Source organism: Odocoileus virginianus, chromosome 3, assembly GCF_023699985.2.
Source record: "Odocoileus virginianus isolate 20LAN1187 ecotype Illinois chromosome 3, Ovbor_1.2, whole genome shotgun sequence".
Classification (NCBI taxonomy): Eukaryota; Metazoa; Chordata; class Mammalia; order Artiodactyla; family Cervidae; genus Odocoileus; species Odocoileus virginianus.
The window spans coordinates 76,436,209-76,460,641 of record NC_069676.1 but is presented as its reverse complement, the minus strand read 5'-3'; the positions used below and the strand labels follow the sequence as shown (position 1 = coordinate 76,460,641).

At 35.2% G+C, this 24,433-nt stretch overlaps 1 protein-coding gene across 4 annotated transcripts in view; it reads left to right on the top strand.

Moving 5' to 3' along the window:
- Nucleotides 1–24,433, top strand: part of SSBP2 (single stranded DNA binding protein 2) — a 295,979-nt gene that overhangs the window by 250,202 nt on the left and 21,344 nt on the right. For all 4 annotated transcript variants that reach the window (XM_020888072.2, XM_020888073.2, XM_020888070.2 and 1 more), the window contains 3 exons: nucleotides 5,177–5,225; nucleotides 19,471–19,506; nucleotides 21,274–21,328. In XM_020888072.2, coding sequence (XP_020743731.2) covers nucleotides 5,177–5,225; nucleotides 19,471–19,506; nucleotides 21,274–21,328 — 140 coding nt within the window. The remainder of the gene's footprint in view (nucleotides 1–5,176; nucleotides 5,226–19,470; nucleotides 19,507–21,273; nucleotides 21,329–24,433) is intronic.

The following is a 24,433-nucleotide window of genomic DNA, read 5'->3' as shown; positions in this document are numbered from 1 at the left end:
TATGAAGAGATGACACCAGGACCATGACTTAACTCTCTAGAAGTAGACAACTGAATATTGTTCATTGTAACAGATCCAGCATGATTCCTATGAGTTTTAAACTTTTAGAAATATATATACCTATATATGTTCTTCCTAAAGATTTGCTTTGTTGGGACCACTGTTAACCCAGGAAGAAGTTTCTAGTAGTTTCTTCTTTATTAAAGAACTTCCCATAGTATAATTTCTTTTGAAAATTCAAGATATACTTAGATAGGGAGTAAACTAATAGACTCTTTTTGTTTTTGTTTTTTACTGTAAAGGCCTTTCAAAACCAAAGAGAGCAGTTGCTTCTATCAGTCAATAGAGTGCAATTTGTTAAGGAATTTTAATTTCTTTTTCATTATCTTACTTGTCCTCAAAGTTTCATATACACCCAGAGCTTGTTAATGGCCTTCCTTAATTCATTAGAAGATCAATTCCATGATGTAGCCTAAAGAAATTTTATCAGAAATAATGTAAGAGCTCTGTATATGGCTTGGGTAGTCTCATCTATTTCCATATTCCCCATTAGTCCATGTTTTGGTTACTTATCTATCAAACTAAATGACTCTGCCATCATTTAATGGCATTTAAAATATACTGAGGTAAGCTTTGTTTGATGTCCATAGGGATTTGTGTAAGTTTCTGGAACCATTTTCATGGAAAGCAGTTTTGCCTAAAATAGAAAATAGGTTAATAGGTGGATACCAACCAGGCTCAAAACTGACAGAACAAGGGGGGAAAAAGTAGGTCAAATTTTCCTATCCCATCTTTTTACTTTTAAAGTAAAAATGGATAGACATGAAGTCTTTTCTTAAATTCCTCAAAGGTTTAGCCTTATTAATGATTTTTACAAAAAGGAGTGAAATTTTGTGCTTATATAAAAAGCTGAAACTCTCAAAAATAGGATTTAGATATATATAAAATTTACCTACCTAAGATTCTGACTTTAAAATGAAATAGCTATTAAAGGATAATTTGAATTCTATGTATAGATGTTAAGGAGTATATATTTTGAATGCTCATTAAATATTAAGAATGTATCTAATATCATTTGGTATATTACTCATCATGATTATTAGTGATGTGGTCAACTTTAGATCAACTTGGTTTTGCTAGTATAAGAAAAGTCATTCTCATGTGACCACTGGGAATCAAATAGCTGCTTAAAATTGTCTAGTTTCTTTCTCACATACATTTAAACAGATACTTATGGGTATATTTAATTCCATAGACTATAAAGACTAAAAGTTTGGCTGGAAATTTCAAATGATTATTTCTGTTGGTGTTTGGGCTTCTCATTTTAATATATACAGATATTTTTAAATATTTATTACATATTATGTTACTATTTGTATAATTTCCAGCTTTTAAAGACATTTTAAGCTTTACAGATTCACATTCCATTAATTACTATTGACTGTTATTTGGGGTCTTATATAATTTTCAGTTTTCTATAAATTAGGATTCCTTTAAGGATGATGACATCATAAATATTTCCCTCTAACAGAGAAAGTTCTGAAATATGGACGATCCAACCAGAGAGACTCATTGTTCTATTGATTTCGGCCCCAATAAAGCAAAAGTGAATTTAAAGAGACATAAATAAACCATATTACTATCTCCACTGTACTCAATAAATTTTATTGAAATTCACTCCATAATTTATTATCATTAAAACAAATTAAATCTTACTGTGTAATGGCAAGTAAGTATTTCTAACTGAAATTATGACTTTCTTCATGTCATTTTTTTACATGTTGGATAAATTAAAAATTAGAGGAAAGGGCATTAGAATTAGTGTTACTTAGGCTAGGTCCTGGTGGCTCCGTGGTAAAGAAGCCTCCTGCCAATGCAGAAGACGCAGGTTCAGTCCCTGGGTCAGCAAGATCCCCTGGAGAAGGAAATAGCAACCCACTCCAGTATTCTTGCCTGGGAAATCCCAAGGACAGAGCAGTCTGGAGGGCTACCCTCCGGGGGGTACAAAAGAGTTGGGTATGACGTAGCAACTGAACAGCCACCACCTTGGACTACGTTTTTAATAGTCTAGATATTTGTGCTGGGATCAGCAGGGATCTACCAGAGGATCATATCTGGATGAGGTTTCTGTAGTTTGTCTCTTTTTATTATTTGACACCAAAATATTATGATAGTAAAAAATACCCAGCCCTGGTCATGAAAGTAAATAAATACCATATTCTAACTGTAGCTTTCTCTCTTACTGAAACCAAACCATTTGGAACAATATTTTTATTATTTTGTTGTTAGAAAAACATATTGGTCATCTCCAAAGGAAATGGTTACTTTGGTATGATTTTTATATTTCCATTCTCTAAACTCAGGGTAAATCATATGTAGTGTCATCTAAAATTAAAATAAGAGCCTATTTTTAGTGTTTCTATAACTAGTAGTATATATTTAGAATTAAAATTCAATATCAATTTCAGTAACTTAAAGTAGAATTTACAAACTGTAACCACAATGTAAATGTTCTCAAATGCATCATAAATTTTGAAAAGAAAACTATATTTTTAAATAAAGCACACCTTTACAAATTTAAAAAGAATTAAGATTCAGCATTTTAAAACATTTCTAATTCAACTTTGTGGCCCTTGGTATTTTATAGAAACTAAGAGGACAAATAATTTCAAAGGATCTAGACCCTTTAGGTTCTAGGTCATACCCTATAGAACTATAAGGTTTACATAGTTATTATCTTGAAGTAAAATGACTGAATTATAGAAGAAAAGATATTTTTTCTCTTTGGTAGTCATGGTTGCCTTCATTTCATCATATCTGTACACCCTACCAAAAATTAAAGACTTTTTTTTGCGATCTTAAAAAGATGAGTTTATTTGGGAATAGCAGAGGAATTGTAATTTGGGACAAGCAAATTGTAGCAAGCTACAACTGAGTCCATTAGGTTTGAGGTCTAGGTAGTATTTATGAGTAGGAAATGTAAAGAGAGGAGAGTTCAGTTAGAATCAGTTAAAACAAAAAACAAAGGAAGACCAGCCTTGAAAACTTCCTAAATAAACAAAATTCTTTTAAGCTTCATTTTTCTCTTTATTTTTAAATAAAATTAACTGATTCTACTTCAAACTATACTTATATAGAAATTTACATTAAAAATAATGCCTCCATTATAGTTTATAGATTACTCTTGATAATACTGATGGCCCTCAAAAGTAGAGAAAACTTACTGCACTTAAGAAGTTATTCTAATAGAACTACTCACTACTATCACCCTCACTTTATTTAATAGTATTTGCAAACCTTAAAGTGTTTTCTAACACAGTGGTAATGATAGGGGAAATTTAGCTTATCCAAATGAATTAATACTTAACTCATTACAGTAAAACGCAATTTATTACGAAATACATGGTGAGCTGAGACATTAGTATTTGTCAAACAGTTAAAATGCATAAAAGGAATTTTATGGGTCTTAGAATAAATTTAGCTTAATAATTTTTTATTTACTTAAGTAAATGTTTAATTATTTTAATATCTAGTTTGATGTATTAATTTAACATTAAGCAAATTTTAAGTAAAAATTATTTTATATTTAATATATCTTATTCACACAGTCCTTGTTTAAACATAATACTTCAGAATTTGAGATTATCTGCATATCATTGCAAACAATTTTTGGCTATGATTTGGATATATATATAGTATATTGTTATGTTGTTGTTAAGATAAGTATTTCCCAATTTCTCCACTGTGTTTTGATTAACATCAAGCAAGTCAAATATTTCACTTGATCAGCATATATCCTGTGCTTAACCTCTGTTTCTGCCCATTAAGACATTGAATCCTCTAGGTAAAATCACCTTTCTAAAGTGCTCCAGTAACTAATTGTAAAATCATCATCATTATCTTAGAGATGAATTATTTCCAGAAACAATACATGTGTCCCTCACCTTCTGGCTGTGCATAATATTTTGACCAATATTTTGACTCCAGCATCTTAGTTCCCCCTCTATTCCTCAAACAGAATTGGGTAAAACTGTAACTTGGGCATCTTAATGGAGCCTAAGGACACAATTTCTCATGCCCTTCCTGGCTGTTTGCATTCCTTGGGAATCCCAAAATAATACTCAAAACAGTTCTAAATATTCCAACCAAACATGAGTAATACAGCTAACTTGGACAACTTCTATCTAACATTTAGAACCTTAGGTTTAAGGTCCCTAGAGTGAGAATCAGGGGTCTCTTTTTTTAATTAAAAAGCTCAGTGTTTTCATTAATATTAGAGGGAAAAGGAATTTTGAGTGACCCTAATTACAGAGGACCTGCTAACAATAGTCTCCTTTTCATCAGGCAGTATTTATTCAGGTGCAGTTAATACTAAAAGCATATGGACAGGAGATCTTTTTAACTTAATTAATTAGGCATTAATTTTGTTTTAAAATCATTTTGTCTTCTATTCTATAGAATAGGGAGCATGCTTCTCCACCCTAACATGAAGCAATGTATTGACATACATTGGCATAGATTACCTCCTGTTTTTTTCCCCAAGATTTACTCTGACCACTGTCTTGAACTACAATTATGAAAACAGGAAATGCAGTTCCCTTGTTTAATAGTAACTAAATTGTCAACACTGAAAGATAGATTGAAATATAGATGTATAAAGTAATGTGATATTCTATGCAAATTTTTTGAAGATGAGGGAACTTTTACATACATTTATTTGTAGCTTAATACAAGCAATAATTTTATATTTAATAGTATTTTACAAACAGTTTCATTTTGAATGATACCAAGAGGACTTACATTGATGTCACAATTATAGTTTGTCTTTATCTCATAATTAGTGATTTTTACTCCAAAAGCAGATTCTTATGTTTCAGTATATGTACATATATATTTACTGCTATAGGTGATTACCACTTTTGGTGGTTATTATAATAACTGAACTTAAAACTAGGCTTAGTAAAAGTAGTTTGATTTGGAAAGAAAGCTGTTTGGGGAATGATAAGGCTTTTGGATTTTAGTAATTAAAAAAGCCGTGAGAATATAGAGTAATTACAGTGCTGAACTAGAACAGCATGGTAACTGAATTATAAATGTTAGTATTTTATGATGTTGTTGCTTATTGTGAAACATTAAGAGCATGAGTTAAAATTTCATTTATCATATTGTCTTGTAGGGGCCCAGGTGGTGGCAGACCTTGGCCAAACCCAACAAATGCCAATTCAGTGAGTATATACATATATTTTTTCACTTTCTTTGTGCTTTGTAACATTTAACAACAAAAATCTGTTCCTTTTGAAAGCCCCACAACTGGTTATATTAACCTTTTTAAAGTAATAATCCAAAAGTATTTTTATGTGTTCTTAGAAAAATATGTATAATCTTTGAAATTATGTGATTTGTTTCAAGATGTAAGGTAAAGATGCATTCTATGTAGATTAACAGACATTTAAAAATAAGTAGTGTGATTTATTGCAAAAAGAATACTGTAGTAGCCTACATTTATCATAAAATCTATCATATAATGAATTCACCTTCTAAAATAACTATAATAATCACTAAATTGCCAAATAAAACCAATTGCTATCAGGTGTTATGATTATATTTGCTGTTCTAGTTATACCTAGGCTTGCTCTCTCGCTGCCCCAGGAAGCAAGTGTACCTTTGCCTTGTGCCTATTTACTGCCGTCCTTACACTTGTATCTATGGTATCTATGTATCTGGCATCATGGGAATTTTCCTTATACATTTTGTGGTTGTGATTTGATTGCATAAATACATTTGTTTCTTAATAAAGTCACAAATATAGGCACAGGTTAAAATTTAAGCTTTCAATCTTAAAAATAATACGACTTTAAATTTACTGACCCAGGAAATGTTTTTCTTGACTTTTGAAACCTTGAGTTCAATATGTGAGAGAGTTCTACTCTGTACATCTGTGTAGTATGTGCACTGCACAAAGATGCCTGAGTCAGGGAATCAGTGGGAAATTGAAATACAGCTGTTTTCCAGTTGTGAAGTCTGTGGAGTATTTACCCAGAAGGGATACCTTTTGCTTATATGCAGAGGTACCTATATTGACTAGCAGTGGCCTTAATTCTGAATAAACATGAAACTGATCCAATGTCTAATATAAATTTAAATTTCAAGAAAATTTAATGTGAAGTGTGGATGGTATGGACTTCCCATGCAGTTGAGCTGGTAAAGAATCCATCTGCAATGCAGGAGACTCCAGTTCAATTCCTGGGTACGCAAGATCCACTGGAGAAGGGATAGGCTACCCAACCCAGTATCCTTGGGCCTCCCTGATGGATGGTATAGACAGAATCATCCTGAATCTATTGCTATTCTAAGGCAGAACTCACTTCCTTCTCAATTAAGTAACTGTCACATTTTTAGATAAAATATTTAATCTGTATTACTTGCCTATCTCTTAGTCTCAATAGCTATGATGTTTGATAATTAAATAAAATTGCTTGGGATGGAGAGAATGATGATGTTGCTTCTTTTTGGGTCTTCAGTGCACTATTTGAGCAGATCTTATAAGATACTCTTTTACCTGATTATGTTATATATAACTATCTTTACTCCAGTTTTCTTTTCATTTGCATATATGCTTTTGAACAGTTCACATTTCTCTTTCCTTCTTGCTCTACGTGCCTTTCAAATTTTAAGACTTCACTTTAAAACAGCATCTAACTAGCAGCTCAGATACTTTCTTTGAACTTCCCCCCCAAAAAATAAAATAAAATAAAACTAAACTTTAAAAAAAAAAGAAATACCCAAAGGTGCAGAAAAACAATTTTTTTAATAACGGCAGAAACTCTGCCAGTCTTCCTGTTGTCAGAATCTGGAACATATTTCTGTTATCTGCACATCTGGTGAAACAGGATTAAAAAGCACAATCCACTAGTAAGCTTCCTACCTAAAAGCAAAAAGACCTCTCACCTTCCTCACTGCCCCTTAGCCAGCCATCCCTACACTGCCTACACTGCAGGGTGGGAGTGAGTTCACACCCACCACTGCCCACCTTCCCCAGCACCTCCTTCTGTACTCTTAACTGGAGACCCTGTCCTCTAAAAGCCACCAACGGATTGATCCTGAAGGTGGTACATTGTACCTAGCAAGTGTTCATCCGAGTAAAGAGGATTAGATAGAGACAGAGATGAGGAAAGGATCGTTTCTGATGACTTTTAAAGTTAAGTGAGTCCCCGACATATAAATCTTCAAGTTTCAAACTTTCAAAGCTATGAACATGTGTTCACATGTCCAGTCATGTAAGTTAGTTGACATGCCTGGTGTATATTGTCGCCTGCTTGCATCCTCCACACGCGGTTGTGCTTTTGTGTACTTTGCAGTACTGTATAGAGTACAGTCATACAGTATCTTTATTTCAAGTCCAGGATGTCCAGAGGCTGGCATAAAAGCAGCGGTGATGTAGGGGGTACTGCTAGGAAGTACCAGCTGTTGCACTGTACTACTGTGCCTTTCAAGGCACTCTACTGTAAGAGTAAAAATGCTCGTGTGTTTTTATGTGTTATTTGTGTGAAAAGTATTGTAAACCTATTACAGTACAATACTATATAGCCAATTGTGTCAGTTTGGGTACCTAGGCTAACTTTATCGGACTGAGAACAAAGTGGACTTACAAATGCAGTCTCAGAACAGAACTCATTCATATTTAGGGGACTTACTATAGCAAAAACACTCTTTGGGATTTCATAGAGCCAAGCAGTGTGGATAGAACTCACTGTATCAGGTCAGCAGCTCTGCGTTATTTTAGATCCTGAGAAACACGGAGTTAGAGAAGGAGCTGTGCATATCAAACCGCCGTCCAACAACCACTCCACAGTGGGCATTCGGCTAGCACACAGGTAGGCTCGTAATCAAGTTGAAAGCAATCCCTGCTAATGTGATTAATGTATACCACACATGGGTATACCTACCCTCAAAGAACTTGATGGGATAGGGAAAATTTGTGAGAACACCTATCGTTTTCTCTTCACAAAGAGAAAGGAGTCATCATCCTGAGCACTGAAAAGAAAAGCATTCCTCTGAACTGTGGTTGTTTATGAGAAGAAAAAGTCATAGGCAACTGATGACTTTCTAGCAAAAACGTAAGGCTTACATGAAACAAAGCAAAGTATTCAAGAAGGATTTTTTTTCCCTGCATACCATTGATTATACTGTAGTGAAAATTTCCCTGTATTATTTTGAATTCCAAGTTCTTTGGACATTTTGTCTATATTTAATATTACAAATAGTTTTCATTTTGTGTCAGTACAGTATGCCCAAGGCTCCTCAGGGTAGCATGCTAAAGGTTGGTTGCTTTGTTTTTGCTGTTTCCAAATATGTTTTATATACTTTTCTTTTAAGAACTTTGTTTCCTAAAAACGAAGAGACTATCTTTCACAGTATAAGGATCAACATTTTAAAATTAATATTGATGTAATCTGTTTTCTGATCTGCACACCGTTTTTTGATTTCACCAGTTGCCCTACAGTGTCTTTTGTAACAAAAGAAAATCCCCATTCACTTGTTGCATTCGTCTGTCAAGTCTCTTTATCTCCTTTAACCTGGAACAGTTCCTTTGTCTTTTTTACCCTTGGAGTTTGGTTGACCACAAGCCAGTTATTTTGTACAATGTCCCATAATTTGGTCTTGGCGGATGTTTCCTCACAATTAGATTCAGGTTATATATATTTGTCAGGAATCCCCAGAAGTAATTTTGTGTTTTTCTCAGTGCATCATTTCAGGAGGTGTGTGATGGCAATTGTCTATTATGTGTGTTACTTACATTAACTTCAGTCACTTAGTTAAGATGGTGCTTGTTACGTTTCTCCACTGTTAAATTATTGTTTTTCCCTTTGTAATTATCTGCTTGTGAGACATACTTTGACTTAATCTGCTGCTTTTTGTATCCATTCATAATTATCTTCTGAATCATCTTTTCACTATGTTGGTTGCCAGATGGCTATTTTCTGATTCTATCTTTCCTTCTCTACTTATTACTTGACTCCTTATTAGATGAGTTTTTCTTTCTTCTCCAATCATTCATGTATATCTGATATACTTGTGGATTCTTGCTTCGTACAAAGGGTTTTGTTTTTTTTTTTTTTTTAATCATTTCAGATTTTTCCAGTTAGAACCCCTTCAAGTTGGGTCATTTGTCCTTTTGACATGTCCCTGTTATGCTTGGAGCATTTTGAAGCTCATATTTTCCCAGCCTTAACCCTGATAACAGCCATTTATATAAGGGTGCTTGGTTCCTTTTAGTGGAGAGTGGTATTTAGAACCCATTGGTGTGACCTAGCTTCTAGCCTTTCAACCAACAGATACAGATGTATATATACACACACACATACATATAGCCACATATATCCTTATCTTTCTGTATCTATCCATATTAAAACCAGGAGTACACGCTGCAGCTCTGTTTACAATTATCCAAGACATGGAAGCAACCTAAGCGTCCATCAAAAGATGAATGGATAAAGACAATGGGCTGTGTATATACAATGGTATATTCAGTTCAGTTCAGTCACTCAGTCGTGTCTGACTCTTTTATGACCCCATGGACTGCAGCACACCAGGCCTCCCTGTCCATCACCAACTCCCAGAGTTTACCCAAACTCATGTCCATTGAGTCAGTGATGCCATCCAACCATCTCATCCCCTGTGGTTCCCTCCTTCTCCTGCCTTCAGTCTTTAACAATGGTATATTACTCAGCCATAAAAAAAGAAAGAAAGAAATAACGCCATTTGTGGCAACATGAATGGATCTAGAGATTAACATGCTAAATCAGACAAATAAAAATATCATATGATATCACCCATATGTGGAATCTGATTTTTTAAATGATACAAATCAACTTATATACAAAATAAAAACATTCCCAGATATCAAAAACAAACATATGATTCCCAAAGCGGGAGAATGTGGAAGAGAGGGATAAATCAGGAGCTTGAGAATAACATACACATGCTACTATATACAAGATAGATAATCAGCAAGGACCTACTGTATACCAAGAAAACTCTACTCAGTATTCTGTGATAACTTATATGAGAGAAGAATCTGTAAAAGAATGAATATATGTGTATGTATAACTGAATCACTTTGCAGTACACTTGAAACTAACACTACTATAAATCAGCTAAAATCCAATAAAATTTAAAAGCAAAAAACCATGAATGCACATTGGTGCTTCAACTGTAATTCAACACAACAGAGTTCATTCTAGACTTTCTGCTTTCCATGTTTATTATTCACTTCTCTGAAAATAAGTCTGCCTACCATTATCCACAATAAATTTATTTATCTGGGTAATCTATATCTTTACATAGTTTTGTCATATATGTTTCAAACAAAATTTTGGCACTCCTTTACATGGCAGCAGGAGAAACATTTTTAAAAACAAATTTATGGGACTTACCTGGTGGCACAGTGGAAAGAATCTACCAGCCAACTCAGGGGACATGGGTTCAGTCCCTGGTCCAGGAAGAGTCCACATCTTGAGGAGCAGCCAAACCCCTGCACCAACTGCCGATCCTGAAACTCTCGAACCTGCGCGCCACAACTACTGAGCCCATGTGCTGCGGCCATCAAACCCCACACACCTGGAGTCTGTACTCCTCACCAAGAGAAGTCACCGCAATGAGAAGCCCACACGCCTCCACGAAGAGTAGCCCCCGCTCACCGAAACCAGAGAAAGCTTGCACTAGGCAGCAAAGACTCGGTGCAGCCAAAACCAAATAAAATTATTCTTTAAATTTCTATTTTTAATTCAGATAAGAATATGATTTCTCCTTTTAACTTCCCTTATGCTGAGTATAACCGTGTTGGCCTCCAATTCTCATTTGGAAACTTACAAGTCTGCCAACCTTTTTATTTTTTATGTTTTTCAAAGAACTGTACATTTGAGCTGAACTGTAAAACAAGTTCTAATCATCAAGTAGCAAGCACTTTTATCAAAAATGCCTGAATGAGCTTTGTCAGGAGATACTTTTGATTATATGTGCCAACCTGACTAGGCTCATACTGAAAGAGACGACTACTGGATTATGTATATGAAAAGTCCAGATATAAATTTGCTGGGGACACATTTGGCTCCAGGGGTTCAAATATCATCATCAGAACCCTGTCCCTATTCATCGCTTACCCTTGTTCCATGAGTCTGGCAAGAAGGCTGTGTGAAGCTTCACATTTGTATCCTCACAGCTCCCTGTTAAGCACAAAAGAACACAACTCTCATCAGTTGAGCACAGGTACTGGGATAACTGACTGCGGTAGATTTGCTTAGCTTGGATACATAGGCTTATTCATGAACCAGTTATGAACCAGGGGTACGATGCTCCATCCACCAGGCCTGGGTCATGCACTCAACCCCCTGAGCTCCGCCTGAACCACAGGGAAAAGGAAGGGAGATGTGGTTCAGGGAAAACGGAAGGAACAATCGGCAGCGGAGGGGCTGAGCAGAAACAACAGATGATCAGTACAGCACTGGATTCGTCAACTCACTAGCTTGACAGGAAACAGAGAAAACTCCTGTAAGGAAAAATGAGGATCTACTAGAGTGATCAAGCCTAAGAGAAATACAGATATTTTACTCCAAATAGGAGCTTTGCCCTATTAAAAATAGAAGCTCCTTTTTTTTTTAAAGAGCACTAAAAAATGAAAGAACATTTTCAACTTCAGTGACACAGAGAATGTTTCCCTCCCTGGTTTCTAGTGAACTGAATTTTGGTGCAATAAGGTAGTTTTGAATTTCACAGTTGATGAAAGCTCCTTAGCTAAAATGTTAAGCTACTTAGCTAATCATTTTTTTTTAATAAAACCAAAGAAAAACTCTCGGTATTCTGCTGTCCACCTGCCATGGCACCAGTCATAAATACTAGGAGTCAGAAAATCTCAGGATTTCTGGATTGTCATCACATCTCTTGAATTTTGTCTAATTTAACCAGACAAACATATGGCCTTGATTTTTATTACCTGTCAAATATGAGATTTGTGTAGTTCTGTGATTCTGATCTCCTAGCTCTCTGGTCTTACATATCTTCTATATCTGCATTTTCATCTTAATGGATATTTTGTACAGTATGTGGGGGCGGGGTGGAGGGAAAAGATTAATTATGTTGGGGAAATTCTGGTCACTGGAGGTGGAAAAAAGCTTGGACAAAAGTAAAGAGAAGAGGAATTGCAGGAAATGTGTGAGGAAAAAAATATTAGATTCTTAGTGGCTAGAACATAGCTTTGGCAGGCACAGAAGGCAGCAAAGCTGGAACAAGAAAAATGGACCATGATGTGTTCAGGGCTTTGAATGCTGAAAATCTCGAATTATCATCTATGTGGAACAGAGTTGTGTTTTAGGATGATAGTATATAAAATGGATACATAGAGAAACAATATTAGAGGAGTAGATTAACAGGCCTTACAAAAGGTTGTCAGTCTGAGGTAGAACATTGGAAAAAGGATGGAGGAGAAAGAATGCCACCCGTGTAATCAAAAATACCTGGTGATTGTTGGATTTGAGGATAAAGAAATGAAGTTGAAGGTGATTTCAGGACTTTGAGACTAGTTTTCAGGGCAAGATATACCCACTTGAATGCAGATTCCAAAGAATAGCAAAGACAGGTAAGAAGACCTTCTTCAATGAACAGTGCAAAGAAATAGAGGGAAACAATAGAATGAGAAAGATTAGAGCGCTCTTGGAAAGAGATTGGAAAAAATTGGAGATGTCAAGAGAACATTTCAAACAAGGATGGGCATGGTAAAGGACAGAAACAGTAGGGACCTAACAGAAGCAAAAGAAAACTAAGAAGAGGTGGCAAGAATGCACAGAACTATATAAAAAAGGTCTTAATGACCCAGACAATTATGATGGTGTGGTCGCTCACCTAGAGCCAGATATCCTGAAGTGTGAAGTGGGCCTTAGGAAGCATGACTGCAGACAGAGTTAATAGAGATGACAGAATTCCAGCTGAGCTACTTCAAATCCTAAAAGATGCTGTTAAAGTGGTGCACTCAGTATGTCAGCAAAATTTGAAAACTCAGCAGAGGCCACAGGACTGGAAAAGGTCAGTTTTCATCCCATTCCTGAAGAAGAGCATTGCCAAAGAATATTCAAGCTACCATATAATTGCAGTCATCTCACATCCTATTAATGTTATGCTCAAAATCCTTCAAGCTAGGCTTCAACAGTACAAAATCTGAGAACTTCCATATGTGCAAGCTGGGATTAGAAAAGGCAGAGGAACCAGAAGTCAAGTTGCCAACATTCATTGGATCATGGAGAGAGCAAGGGAATTCCAGAAAAACATTAGTTCTGCTTCACTGACTATTCTGAAGTCTTTGACTGTGTGGATCACAACAAACTGTGGAAAAATCTTAAAGAGATGGGAATACCAGATCACCTTACACCTGTCTCCTTAGAAACCTGTATGCAGATCAAGAAGCAACAGTTAGAACTGGACATGGAATTATTGACTGGTTAAAAATTGGAAAAAGAGTACAATCAAGCTGTATATTGTCACCCTGCCTATTTAACTTATATGCAGGGTACATCCTGCCAAATGCCAGGCTGGATGACTCACAAGCTGGAATCAAGATTGCCAGGAGAAATACCAACAATCTCAGATATGCAGATAATACCACTGTAATTGAAGAAAGCAAAGAGGAACTAAAGAATCTCTTGATGAAGGTGAAAGAAGAGATTGAAAAAGCTGGCTTAAAACTCAGCTTTCAAAAAACTAAGATCATAGCATCCAGTCCCATCATTTCATGGCAAATAGAAGGTGGGAAAGTGGAAACAGTGACAGAATTTATTTTCTTGTGCTCCAGAATCACTGCAGCCATGAAATTAAAAGACTATTGCTCCTTGGAAGAAAAGCTATGACAAACCTAGACAGCATGTTTAAAAGCAGAGACACCACTTTACCAACAAAGGTCCATATAATCAATAAAACTATGAAAGTTTTTCCAGTAGTCATCTACAGATGTGAGAATTGGACCGTAAAAAGGGCTGAGCACCAAAGAATTAACACTTTTGAATTAGGGTGTTGGAGAAGACTTTTGAGAGTCCTTTGGACTGCAAGGAGATCAAACCAGTCAATCCTAAAGGAAATCAACCCTGAGTATTCATTGGAAGGACTGATGCTGAAGCTCCAGTATTCTGGTCACCTGATGCAAAGAGTTGACTCACTGGAAAAGCCCCTGATACTGGGAAAGATTGAAGGCAAAAGGAGAAGGGGGTAGCAGAGGATGAGATGGTTAGAGAGCATCACCAACTCAATGGACATGAATTTGAGCAAACTCTGGAAGATAGTGGAGAACAGAGGAACCTGGCATGCTGCAATCCATGGGTTCACAAAGAGTTGGACATGATGTAGCAACCCAGCAACATCATCAAGGAGGATGGGAGTAACACAGAGTGAAATAAGAACATAGGGGAAAATGCAGGCTTAGAGGGTAGGCTGTGAGCTTTGTTTTTGGAATGTTAAATTTCAAGAATTTGTAAAGTACCACCTTTGATTCTTCTGCAATGCCTAATGTGTGTTTCTGTAATTGTGCTTAATGCATTATGTTATAATTTAAATCTATAATGTTCAGCCTATGCTGAGTCCCCACTGATGTGTGACCAGCAGTTTTTTATTTTACCTTAGTCACATGCCCTTCCTACATTCCTTGTCTTGGCCCCTTTTCTATCAGCTAAACTTGTCTCTTATTTTATGGTGGAAAAAAAAATAAGTAAACATTAGACTCACATTTCTTCAAATTCTATACTTCAGTATTATCAGACCAGACCTTTAATCATATTTCTTTCCTCTTGTCCTAGTAATGTTCTTCTCAATGCTAGCCATTTGGTCTGGTCTCTTTATCCCACCTCTTAGTGTTTCTACATATCTTGCTGTTTCATTTTTTAAAGAAGTCTTCATCTATCCCTTTCCATTGGCTGGAACTTTCCCTAACAATGTGCCAATTAACAAATCCCTGGACAACCTTAAAACCCCGAGTCTTTCTCTTTTCTGGCGTTGGAAGGGATAACTACGATAAGACTTCTCTTAACCCTTCATCAGTGTCAAACCACAGTCCTGCATCTCCCACACTGACTCTGTCACCACCATTCTACTGGGCAGTGAAGTCCTTGATATTCATCCTTTTCATTCCTGTGCAGTAGTGTAATGCCAGAAATGTAGCAGGTGATGGACGAAAATTGATGAAACTTCTCAAATGTTTCAGTTCCTTTGAAAAGTACTTGAAGGTTACTAGTGATCTTCCACTTACCAAAACTAAGGACTTATTTTCTGTCATCATACCTGAACTTTGAAATATTCGACACCTTGGTTTTGCTTTAAATGTCTGTTAATTTCTTTTCTTCATTTAAGTAAAGTTTTCTTCCATATTTGTACTAGCATATTCCTTTGTATTATTTCTTCTTAGGCGTGTCACAGAGACATTGAAAGACAAGCCCAGTAAGGCTCAAAAGCAATCCCAATGTATGCATTTCCTACCCAACCTGCTCCCCACTTCTTGCTTCTTAAAAGCCTACCTTGACATTTTATAGAATATTTTCTCCAGGTTTTCCTCCAGTCACATTATCTACCCTTTTTTTTTTAAGTCAATTTATTTTTTAATTGAAGGATACTGTACAGAATTGTGTTGTTTTCTGTCAAACTTCAACATGAATCAGCCATAGGTATACATATATCCCCTCCCTTTTGAGCCTCCCTCCCATCTCCCTCCCCATCCCACTCCTCCAGGTGGATACAGAGCCTCTGTCTGAGTTTCCTGAGCCAGACAGCAAATTCTCATTGGCTATCTATTTTACATATGGTAATGTAACTTTCCATGTTATTCTCTCCATGCATCTCACCCTCTCCTCCTCTCTCCCCATGTCCTTAAGTCTGTTCTCTGTGTCTCCTTCTCCATTGCTGCCCTGCAAATAAATTCTTTGGTACCATCTTTCTAGATTCCATGTATATGCATTAGTATACCATTATCTACTCTTTTTTAATTGGTAACGTTAATTCCAATCTTGGGCTTTTTTTCAGTTTAATGTTTTCAACTAACACTAAACATAATCAAATCCTATATTAAGTATTGTGCACGGCACACAATGGGGATTTATTTAATTGAAACTTTACCTCTAGTCCTGATCTCGAATGAGTTCTTAACCACTGTTTCTAAATATCTGTTGATCAGTTCTAACTCAAGTGCCTACTAGAGCTTTCGAATACATCAGACATTCCCCAAACTTGTCCCCTGCTTCCTAAATTCCCTATATGTGAATTAGTAGCACCGTCAACCACCCAGTCAACATGTTGGAAACCTAGGAGTTTCCTTAACTTCTCACCCAGTTTGTCCCCAAGCCCTGCATTTTGCAAAGAGTCTGTCAAATTCTCTTATCCCTACTTATCTTAATCAGCATTGCCTAGAACACTTTTTATCATCTCTTGCCTAGACTTTTTGCAATATTCTTCTAACTTGTGTTCTTGCTCCATCATGCCTGTAGAGTTATCTTACTAAAACACATAAATTTGAAAATGTCTCTCAAAACCTGCTGTTTCCAACAGCATAAACTTAGTCTGACCATGTAGCCTCATCATTTACTTCAATCACCTTTAAGTCCCACACTGCAACTGTAAAATTACATACCATTTCCCTAATAAACTGTGTCGTACTTTCACATTTCTTTATTAAATGCTGATCCTTCTCTTTGTCCTTGTAATGGACCCCCACTCTAAGTACCAGCTTCCCAGCTCAAATACATCTTCCGTACCCACATAGTACTGCTACTGTCATTGTTGTATTTAGTTTCTCAGACTAGGCTGATGGACACTGTTATTTACAAGAGTTCAGGTTCCATAAAGTGCTAGGGATAAGAGCCCAAATGCTTCTTTGGTAAGGACTATGAGGTAGAAAACAGTGAGTACAGGAGTTTGACAGGGCAGAAATGGAAAGAAATTGAACTGGAGTGGGTAACAAACTTTTTAAAGTATTTTTAAATGTTTATTATATTTAATGGTGTTTGAAGAAACCATGAAGAAGGAGAAGTTAGAACTTAGGAGAATGGGATGTTCAAGAGGGGCTAACTTTGGAAATAAAGACTTCTTTTCCCCCTACCTGAGATGAATGGATGAAATTTTAAATCTCTAAATAATGAAGTGTTCAGTTGAAGATGAAGGCATAGCAAGAATTTGATGGCTTTAATGTATGCCCAAAGGACAAAGTAGTAACTCCGGATAACTCACCAATAAGGGCCAGTTCAAAAAAGTCAGTTGTTATAAATTCAGGAACTTTGTCAGCTGACTGTTAAAATCATTGGTAGCTTGAAATCTGCCTTATAGGAATATTTACACAGCATAAATTGGCATATAGTACAGATTGGGAGTTTTCCCCTCAAGTTTACTGGCACACCTCTGGAATACTTTTGGGGCTTCCATAAAAGCTGAGCCAAAGTGCTTCCAGATGTTAGTGAAAACTAGGTTGAAGCTGGAGAACGTGATCATGTGTTGGGCCTTGTCAACCCTGTTCTGTGTTCCTTGCCAGGCACTCTCTACTATAAAACAGAAAAGTTGGCTAGAGGATGATCAAAGAGTTGGGAATTAACAAAGTAGACTTCAGGATAATGAATTTACTATATTAGAGAAAGAAAATGCTGGAATTGTGATGGGATAAGATTCTGGTTGGAATATAGAATGTTGTTTTTGAATGTCATGAAGAACAAGAAAGATGTCAGTCAGGAAAGTTATCTAGATCTTAGATCTCTGCGCAAAAACTTTTAGGATGTAGTCATGCTCATATATGAAAAAAAAAAACTGGGCCGGGGGGAGGGATGCGGGGAGGGTATTTCTGTAAAGTAAAGGCAGTGAGTGTGTATCCTTAACATCTAAAGAGTGGTTTTTTTAGTCGCTAAGTCATGTCTGACTCTTGTGTGACTCCATGGACTGTAGCCCGCCAGTCTCCCATGGACACATGGGATTCTCAAGGCAAGAATATTGGAGTTGTTAGATCATATCTTGAAGTTGGTTAAGGATGACAGTAGGCAACAGAGACAGAACATGAACTTGATGTTAAAGTTATAAGGAGATGAAAACCGGAGCCAGCGGAAAAGTTGTTGATTTGGAGACAGCAGGTACACGTATTTAAAATAATTAGCAGAGGATGGATGATTGATCATGAACTGCAGAAGACCCAAGAGGGCAAAGCTGTATTCATTCACCCAGTCGAGTAAATGTACAGTGCCATAGTGATCCTGATGCTCACAGACATAATCCTCACCACTCACGATACTGAGCACTCCAGCAGCGGCCGTGCGCAGTGGTGAGTTACACAGTAAGTGGCCCAAGCAGAGGCTCAGACGCCTGTGGTCTGGGCTTAAAGCTGAGCAAGGACACCAAACAATGAGGAGAGGGTTTTCAAATAACTGAATATTAAAACCATTAGAAAAAGTATAGCTTTGTTGTCTTTCTGCTTTATGATTTCATATTATTTTTATGTTTAATTAGAAGGGAGATATTGATGTAGAGGGAGCATTTAGGTACAGGCACTATAATCTTTTCACCATTCTGAAGGTCCTATTTTGGCCCTGGCTGTCTTACTCCAAGAAGATAGTAATTTACTGGCTTTTTTCAGAATAAGGCAAAAATATCTCTCTGGATGTGCAGAAGACGAAAGATGTAAGATAGTGAGCTTGTGTTAAAAAAAGAATATTTGGATCAACTTCTCTATTAATATCTATACTTAGGGAGTTATTTTTAAATATTTGTTTTCCAGTTTTCATTTCTTAAATTTTCATAGCAATGTCATATTAATACCTTCTAATCTCTAGAAAAGAGCTTGGTTAAGAGCTTGATTTGAAGGGAACAAGGGAATATGTTACCCATATTTGATCCCCACAAATTAGTAGTCCTCATAGACTTAAATTAGCAAAATATTTTGCATTCATTATATTGTTTTCTAGAAGCTAGTTAGAAAGGAAAAGGGGAAACAGGTTTATATATCAAGTGTTGACCCATACTGCATGAATATAGTAGCCTGAAACCTGTCTCTAAAAAAATAATGTATCCCAGATGCACATAAATTAGAAATTGCATCTGTAAAGTGTACTAATTTGAAAAATTCTGGTTTCTGGTTTTTAGCTGCACAAATATATATCTTTCTAATAATAGAGTAAGTGTCACTAGTATCAAGCAGTGAGTACAACTGCCCTGAAAGCAATATAACTTGAAACTGTAATTCTGTCTAAATTCTTCTTGACTAATATCCTTCCCCTTTTTTAATAAATTCAAGATAGTTCTGCATTTTATTTAGTTTTCTAGCACTCAGACATATATAAATGCTTTTATCCTTTATCAGTTTTAAAATTTATCACAAAGGATAAAAGTTAGAAAATAGATTCATTTTAGGTCAGTCTCCTTACTGCCACATGAATCAGAATATGTCTGTTTTTTCTTCTGTTCATGTTCCAGATACCATACTCCTCAGCATCTCCTGGGAATTATGTAGTAAGTACATTTGGGTTTTGTTTGCTCATAAGAATTGATGTTACGTTTTATTTGGGCAATGAAATAGTTGTCCAGATGTTAAGAAGAGCCCCTGTGTATTGGCCAAGAAGTGAACATCTGATTTGTATTGAGTTGTTTCGTCTGCCAACCTCAGTACATATGTTGATGTTCATTAGTGAAACAGTTATCAATCTGGCCAAAATTGCCCTGAGTACTGCGTTTTACTTCAGCATATGTTTCTGTAAGCCAGTACAATACCCTGTCCAATCATGAAGCAGCACCCCCAGTTACACAATGATATGCTTGAATTTGCAGTTCTTCATAATCTACACTCCTGCACCACCCCGTTGCCATACACACAGTCTAAGAAGACATTAAACTTTCTCCCAATCACAAAGAGAAACCGATAGCAGAATGATGACTAATAGTTTGGGAGAGAGGTGTTAATTTTGATTGTTAGAAATCGAGAGCACTTATCATTTTGTACATGTTAAAAATTTCCATGATTTATATTTGTTGAATCAGCAGTTTTTACATGATCTCTTGAACTTACAAATGACCTTTTAACCATCATCACATTATAACCCTTGCTGCATCTAAAGGCCATCACAGAAGATAATTTGTTATACTGTTTAGCAGAGAAGCAGGAATAAATGGTAAAGCGGAAAATCTTTCCCAAGGAAATTTTCATAGGCAGTGGTTAACCAGAGTAAGAAAAAAGAGTGCTTTGGAAGATCAATATCAATTGATCAGTTTTACTTTCCATGGAAACAGTGTTCTGTGAGCACAGTGAAAAACACACAATTTTGGACCTGTGAACTTAGTACTCAGAATTCCCTTAAGTTATAGAAACTAAGAAAGTAACTTTTTTCATGTTCTCCATGAAACCAAAATGAAAGTTAAAAAGTTTGGGTACAGCCTATTTTTTCTTAAAGTCAATTAAAAATAAGCTTCATATATAGTTTTATGAAATTATAAATTTGACTTATTTAAAAGTAAATTTAAGCTGTTTAGTAAATAGCAATACATGTATTATTTGGAATAATTAGTGGACTACGTCTGTGCACTCAGAATGAAACAAAAATCCAGCTGTTTAAAGGTTAATTTGACTATGTCCCTCTGAAAATTCTAAAACTCACTGCCTGAATTATCCATTTTGGTTGTGTGAAATAACTGAATTAAGCTTTCAAATTGATTGTGTACCTACAGCCTTAGGAACCCTCTACATTAGTTAGCATTACCTCTTATTTCTAATTGATGTGATGGCTGAAGGTACAGTGTATCAGAGATGTTGTAGTTGAGACTGACAGAAGAAATCACATCAATATATTTTTTAAATATATGAATATATTTTGGTTTTCAATTGCCTATAAAAACCAATGATACAAAATATAAGAAAATTACAGTAAACTAAATTATAAATACAAATACACATGAATTATTTCTATTTTATGGATTTGTAAGGGCCCTCTTAAATCGTTTCTCCTTAACATCATTATAACCTGATGTGATTAAGTCATGAATTATAAATCAGTGTTATAGGCTCACTGTTTTGAGAAACTTGTCAAAACAATCTCAGTATATTTAAGCTAAATTATATTTTGCATAAAAGTGAAATGATTGTGCATTCAAAGAAAGTAAATTATGGAGAAAATATATTGCCTCCTCTGTTTTCAAATTGGATTGTTATAAAATCTAACTTCTGCTTTTCCTTATATTGTTAAATGCGATGCCTTATTTTCATTGACATTTTGTGTACTTATTTAGGGTCCTCCCGGAGGTGGAGGGCCACCAGGAACACCCATCATGCCTAGTCCCGCAGGTACTGTGACTGAATGAGCCACGTGGGTATTTCTCAGAGTGAAATAATAGAGTACAGAAACTGTTACGAGGGGAAGTTAGCAGTATCCTTTGTCTCACTGGTGGTTTCACACGTTGAGTAGAGGGGGCAAGGAGGAGGAAATAGTGCTCTTCAGTAACTATTTTCCAGTTACTTTAAGCATTTAGAACACTTCTGTTGTGTAGGTAACAGATTTAACTAGAATGAAAACTGTGTTGATCTGTATGAATTGCCCAATAATTTTATCTGACTAGAAATTTGCTGAAACTGTGGAAAAGATCCAAATCTCACAGCTTGAGAAAATTTCTGCACAAGTAACACATGAAATACATGGACCCATTAGGTTTAATACAGCAAATCAGACTCATTGTATCTAGCATCTAAAATACGTATGGAAGTGCTATCAATATCATTTATCCTACACATCTGTAGGTATTTATTAGTGAGCTAATCCACTGTGTAATGGGGGATGTTGTTTAATCTTTTAAACCAAAATACTTCAGTATTCCTAGAATCATGTAATATCATTATTTTAAATGCCTCTCTCCTTTGAGACTTTAATACAAACTAGTGAATGTATTGTGTCTTGAGGCCTCTAGTGATATTAATAGTACAGCCCTCTTAGAAGTGCCTGGCAGCATGTAGCAAGAGCCATGAAAAAGTTCACACCATTTGACTCCATAATCCTACTACTAGAAATGATTTGCGGTATAACCCAAGCATCATGTACAGTGATGCTCATCTGATATAGCCAGCAGTGGGCTAGAAACAACTTTCATGCCTAATCCGATTTTAGTGATATTTTTAAATTTTTATGCTTTATGGACTAAAACTTTAGCCATTAAGATTACTGTCAAAGAACTTTAAATGACACAGAGAAATAAATGTTCATGATTTAGTACAATATGATCACAATATTATTTTTAAATATATTACACTGAAATCTAAAAAGTAGATAAGAAATAGACTATCAGTTTTAACTTCTCGGTAATGAAATATGTGGAAAGTTTTTATAATTAGAAAACAATTTTTATTATGTTGCACTCAAATTCATATCTTATGAATTTGTTGAAATCTAAGATATATAGAACTTTGAAATTAAGTATCACTAATCACACCAATAAGTATTTTTAAGTTTTGAAACCTTAATTTAGAAAAAGCAGAAATTTCATTGGGTCAGAATTTTACTTTGCTTCACTAACTCTTTGGAATGAATCATAAATATTTCATAGATCTCTGTCCTCAGAACAGCTTCAGTGAAGTGGAACAGAATTCATTGAAGATAGAATTATATGAATTGAACATCTTGCCCACGTTTGCATTCCTTTTGGGGAAGCTAAGGTTTAATTTATAAAGGTAGCATATGATTAACAAATATTTCACTTGCAGTACTCAAAGAAAATTTTTGGAGTGACACTAAACTTTGCAGGTGATAAGTAATCTGATCAATTCTTCCTTTCAAGCCAAAAATTGCCACCAGTATTGCTGGCTTTTCTGCATGCTCTTTCATGTACTCATTCTTTATCAGTCAGTCCTCTAATATGAAGCCAGTATGCCCCGGCCTCCAAAAAGTAGGTGCCAGAATATCTATAGTTTTTTTGTATATAAAAAGAAATCAGACATTTTCTAAAAAATACCAAACTTATTCCCTCAATGTTTTTTCATTTTCAGATGAATTCTTTTGATTGGTCTTAAAAGCAATGAATTTTCTTTCTGCATATTTTAAAATATACAGTCCATTTTCCTTTCAAATTAATTACTAAAATTAGTAAGACTAACAAAGGTGAAAAGCCATTTGAAGTTTTCCTATGTTTAAAAAGCAAACCCAGCTTTTCTGAAAGATAAGATTTTATGGGATAGAGTTTATGCCATGAGTTGAATCTAAGTTAGCAGATATTTATTGTCTATAGTATACAATATGAGCAAGACATGGCCCCTTTCCAACCTAATTTGAAGCTGGAGGGAAGAATAAGACAAAATGTTAACTATAATGCAAAGCATAATTCAGTGGTGAAGGAGCACTCACACACTTTTAAGTATCAGGGGACCTAAAACTTCTTGGAAGAGAAGTATCATCGGCAGTAGGCCTTGAAGAATGAGAGTGTAATCTCAGTAAGTGGAGACTGGGTAGCGAAGACACTTGGAGGAAAAAGAACAAAAATAAGGTGATGGAAAAGGATGCACATATGCAGAAAATAAAAAGTAGCCTGAGTTGACAAGCGTATAGTATACATAAAAATGTAAGAATACTTAAGGCCACAAAAGTAGATTAGGAGCTTACTTAGTATAAACAGAGGTCAGCCAGAGGTGGGCATTTCAACTTTCTTAATAATATGATGTGTTAATCTAGATGTAAAAAATAATACTTAGGATTATGGATCACTGTTTATAAACAAAGAATAAATGGTATCTTACTCTAAAACAATAAATTGGTGTGTAATAATCACAAAATAAGAGGAAAAGTAATTGCCCATTTCTCACTCTACAGTTATTGCCATAAGAATGATTTTTATCTTCTGCCTTAAATCAGTGTAAAATAACTTTTTCAAAGTAGAGGCCTACAATATTTTATTTAAGAGAACTATATAATTGTGGGAAAATAGAAAAACATTTTATAACTAATAGTTTCTAAATATAAAATATTAAGCCTTTCACTCTAGGCTATACATTAGAAACACCTATACTCAGAAACTTAATTAGGACTAGTAATAGACATGAAATGTAAAATGTTACATGTATTCATATGGATATACAGTACAGTTATTTTTTTATAATAATGAATCAAAAATAAAATGACCAAAAAAAATTTTATTTGAAGTTGTACTAGTGAAAGCTGGCTTTTACTTCAAGCAAGAGAATTTTTATTCCAGTTGTATCATCTTGTTCTAATCTCTTTCTTTGGGAAGTAAGACAGGATATTCCACCAGCTTTTATTATTAGCTAAATAAATTTTTTAAATTGGTCTATTAAGAAACCTTAATAAATAATAACTAAAAATTTGCAAAATCTGAATTTTAAGAGATTTTTGTTATAGATATTCATATAAATTGCTTAGAGAAGTCAAAGGGTTTCATGTTTTTAAAAAAG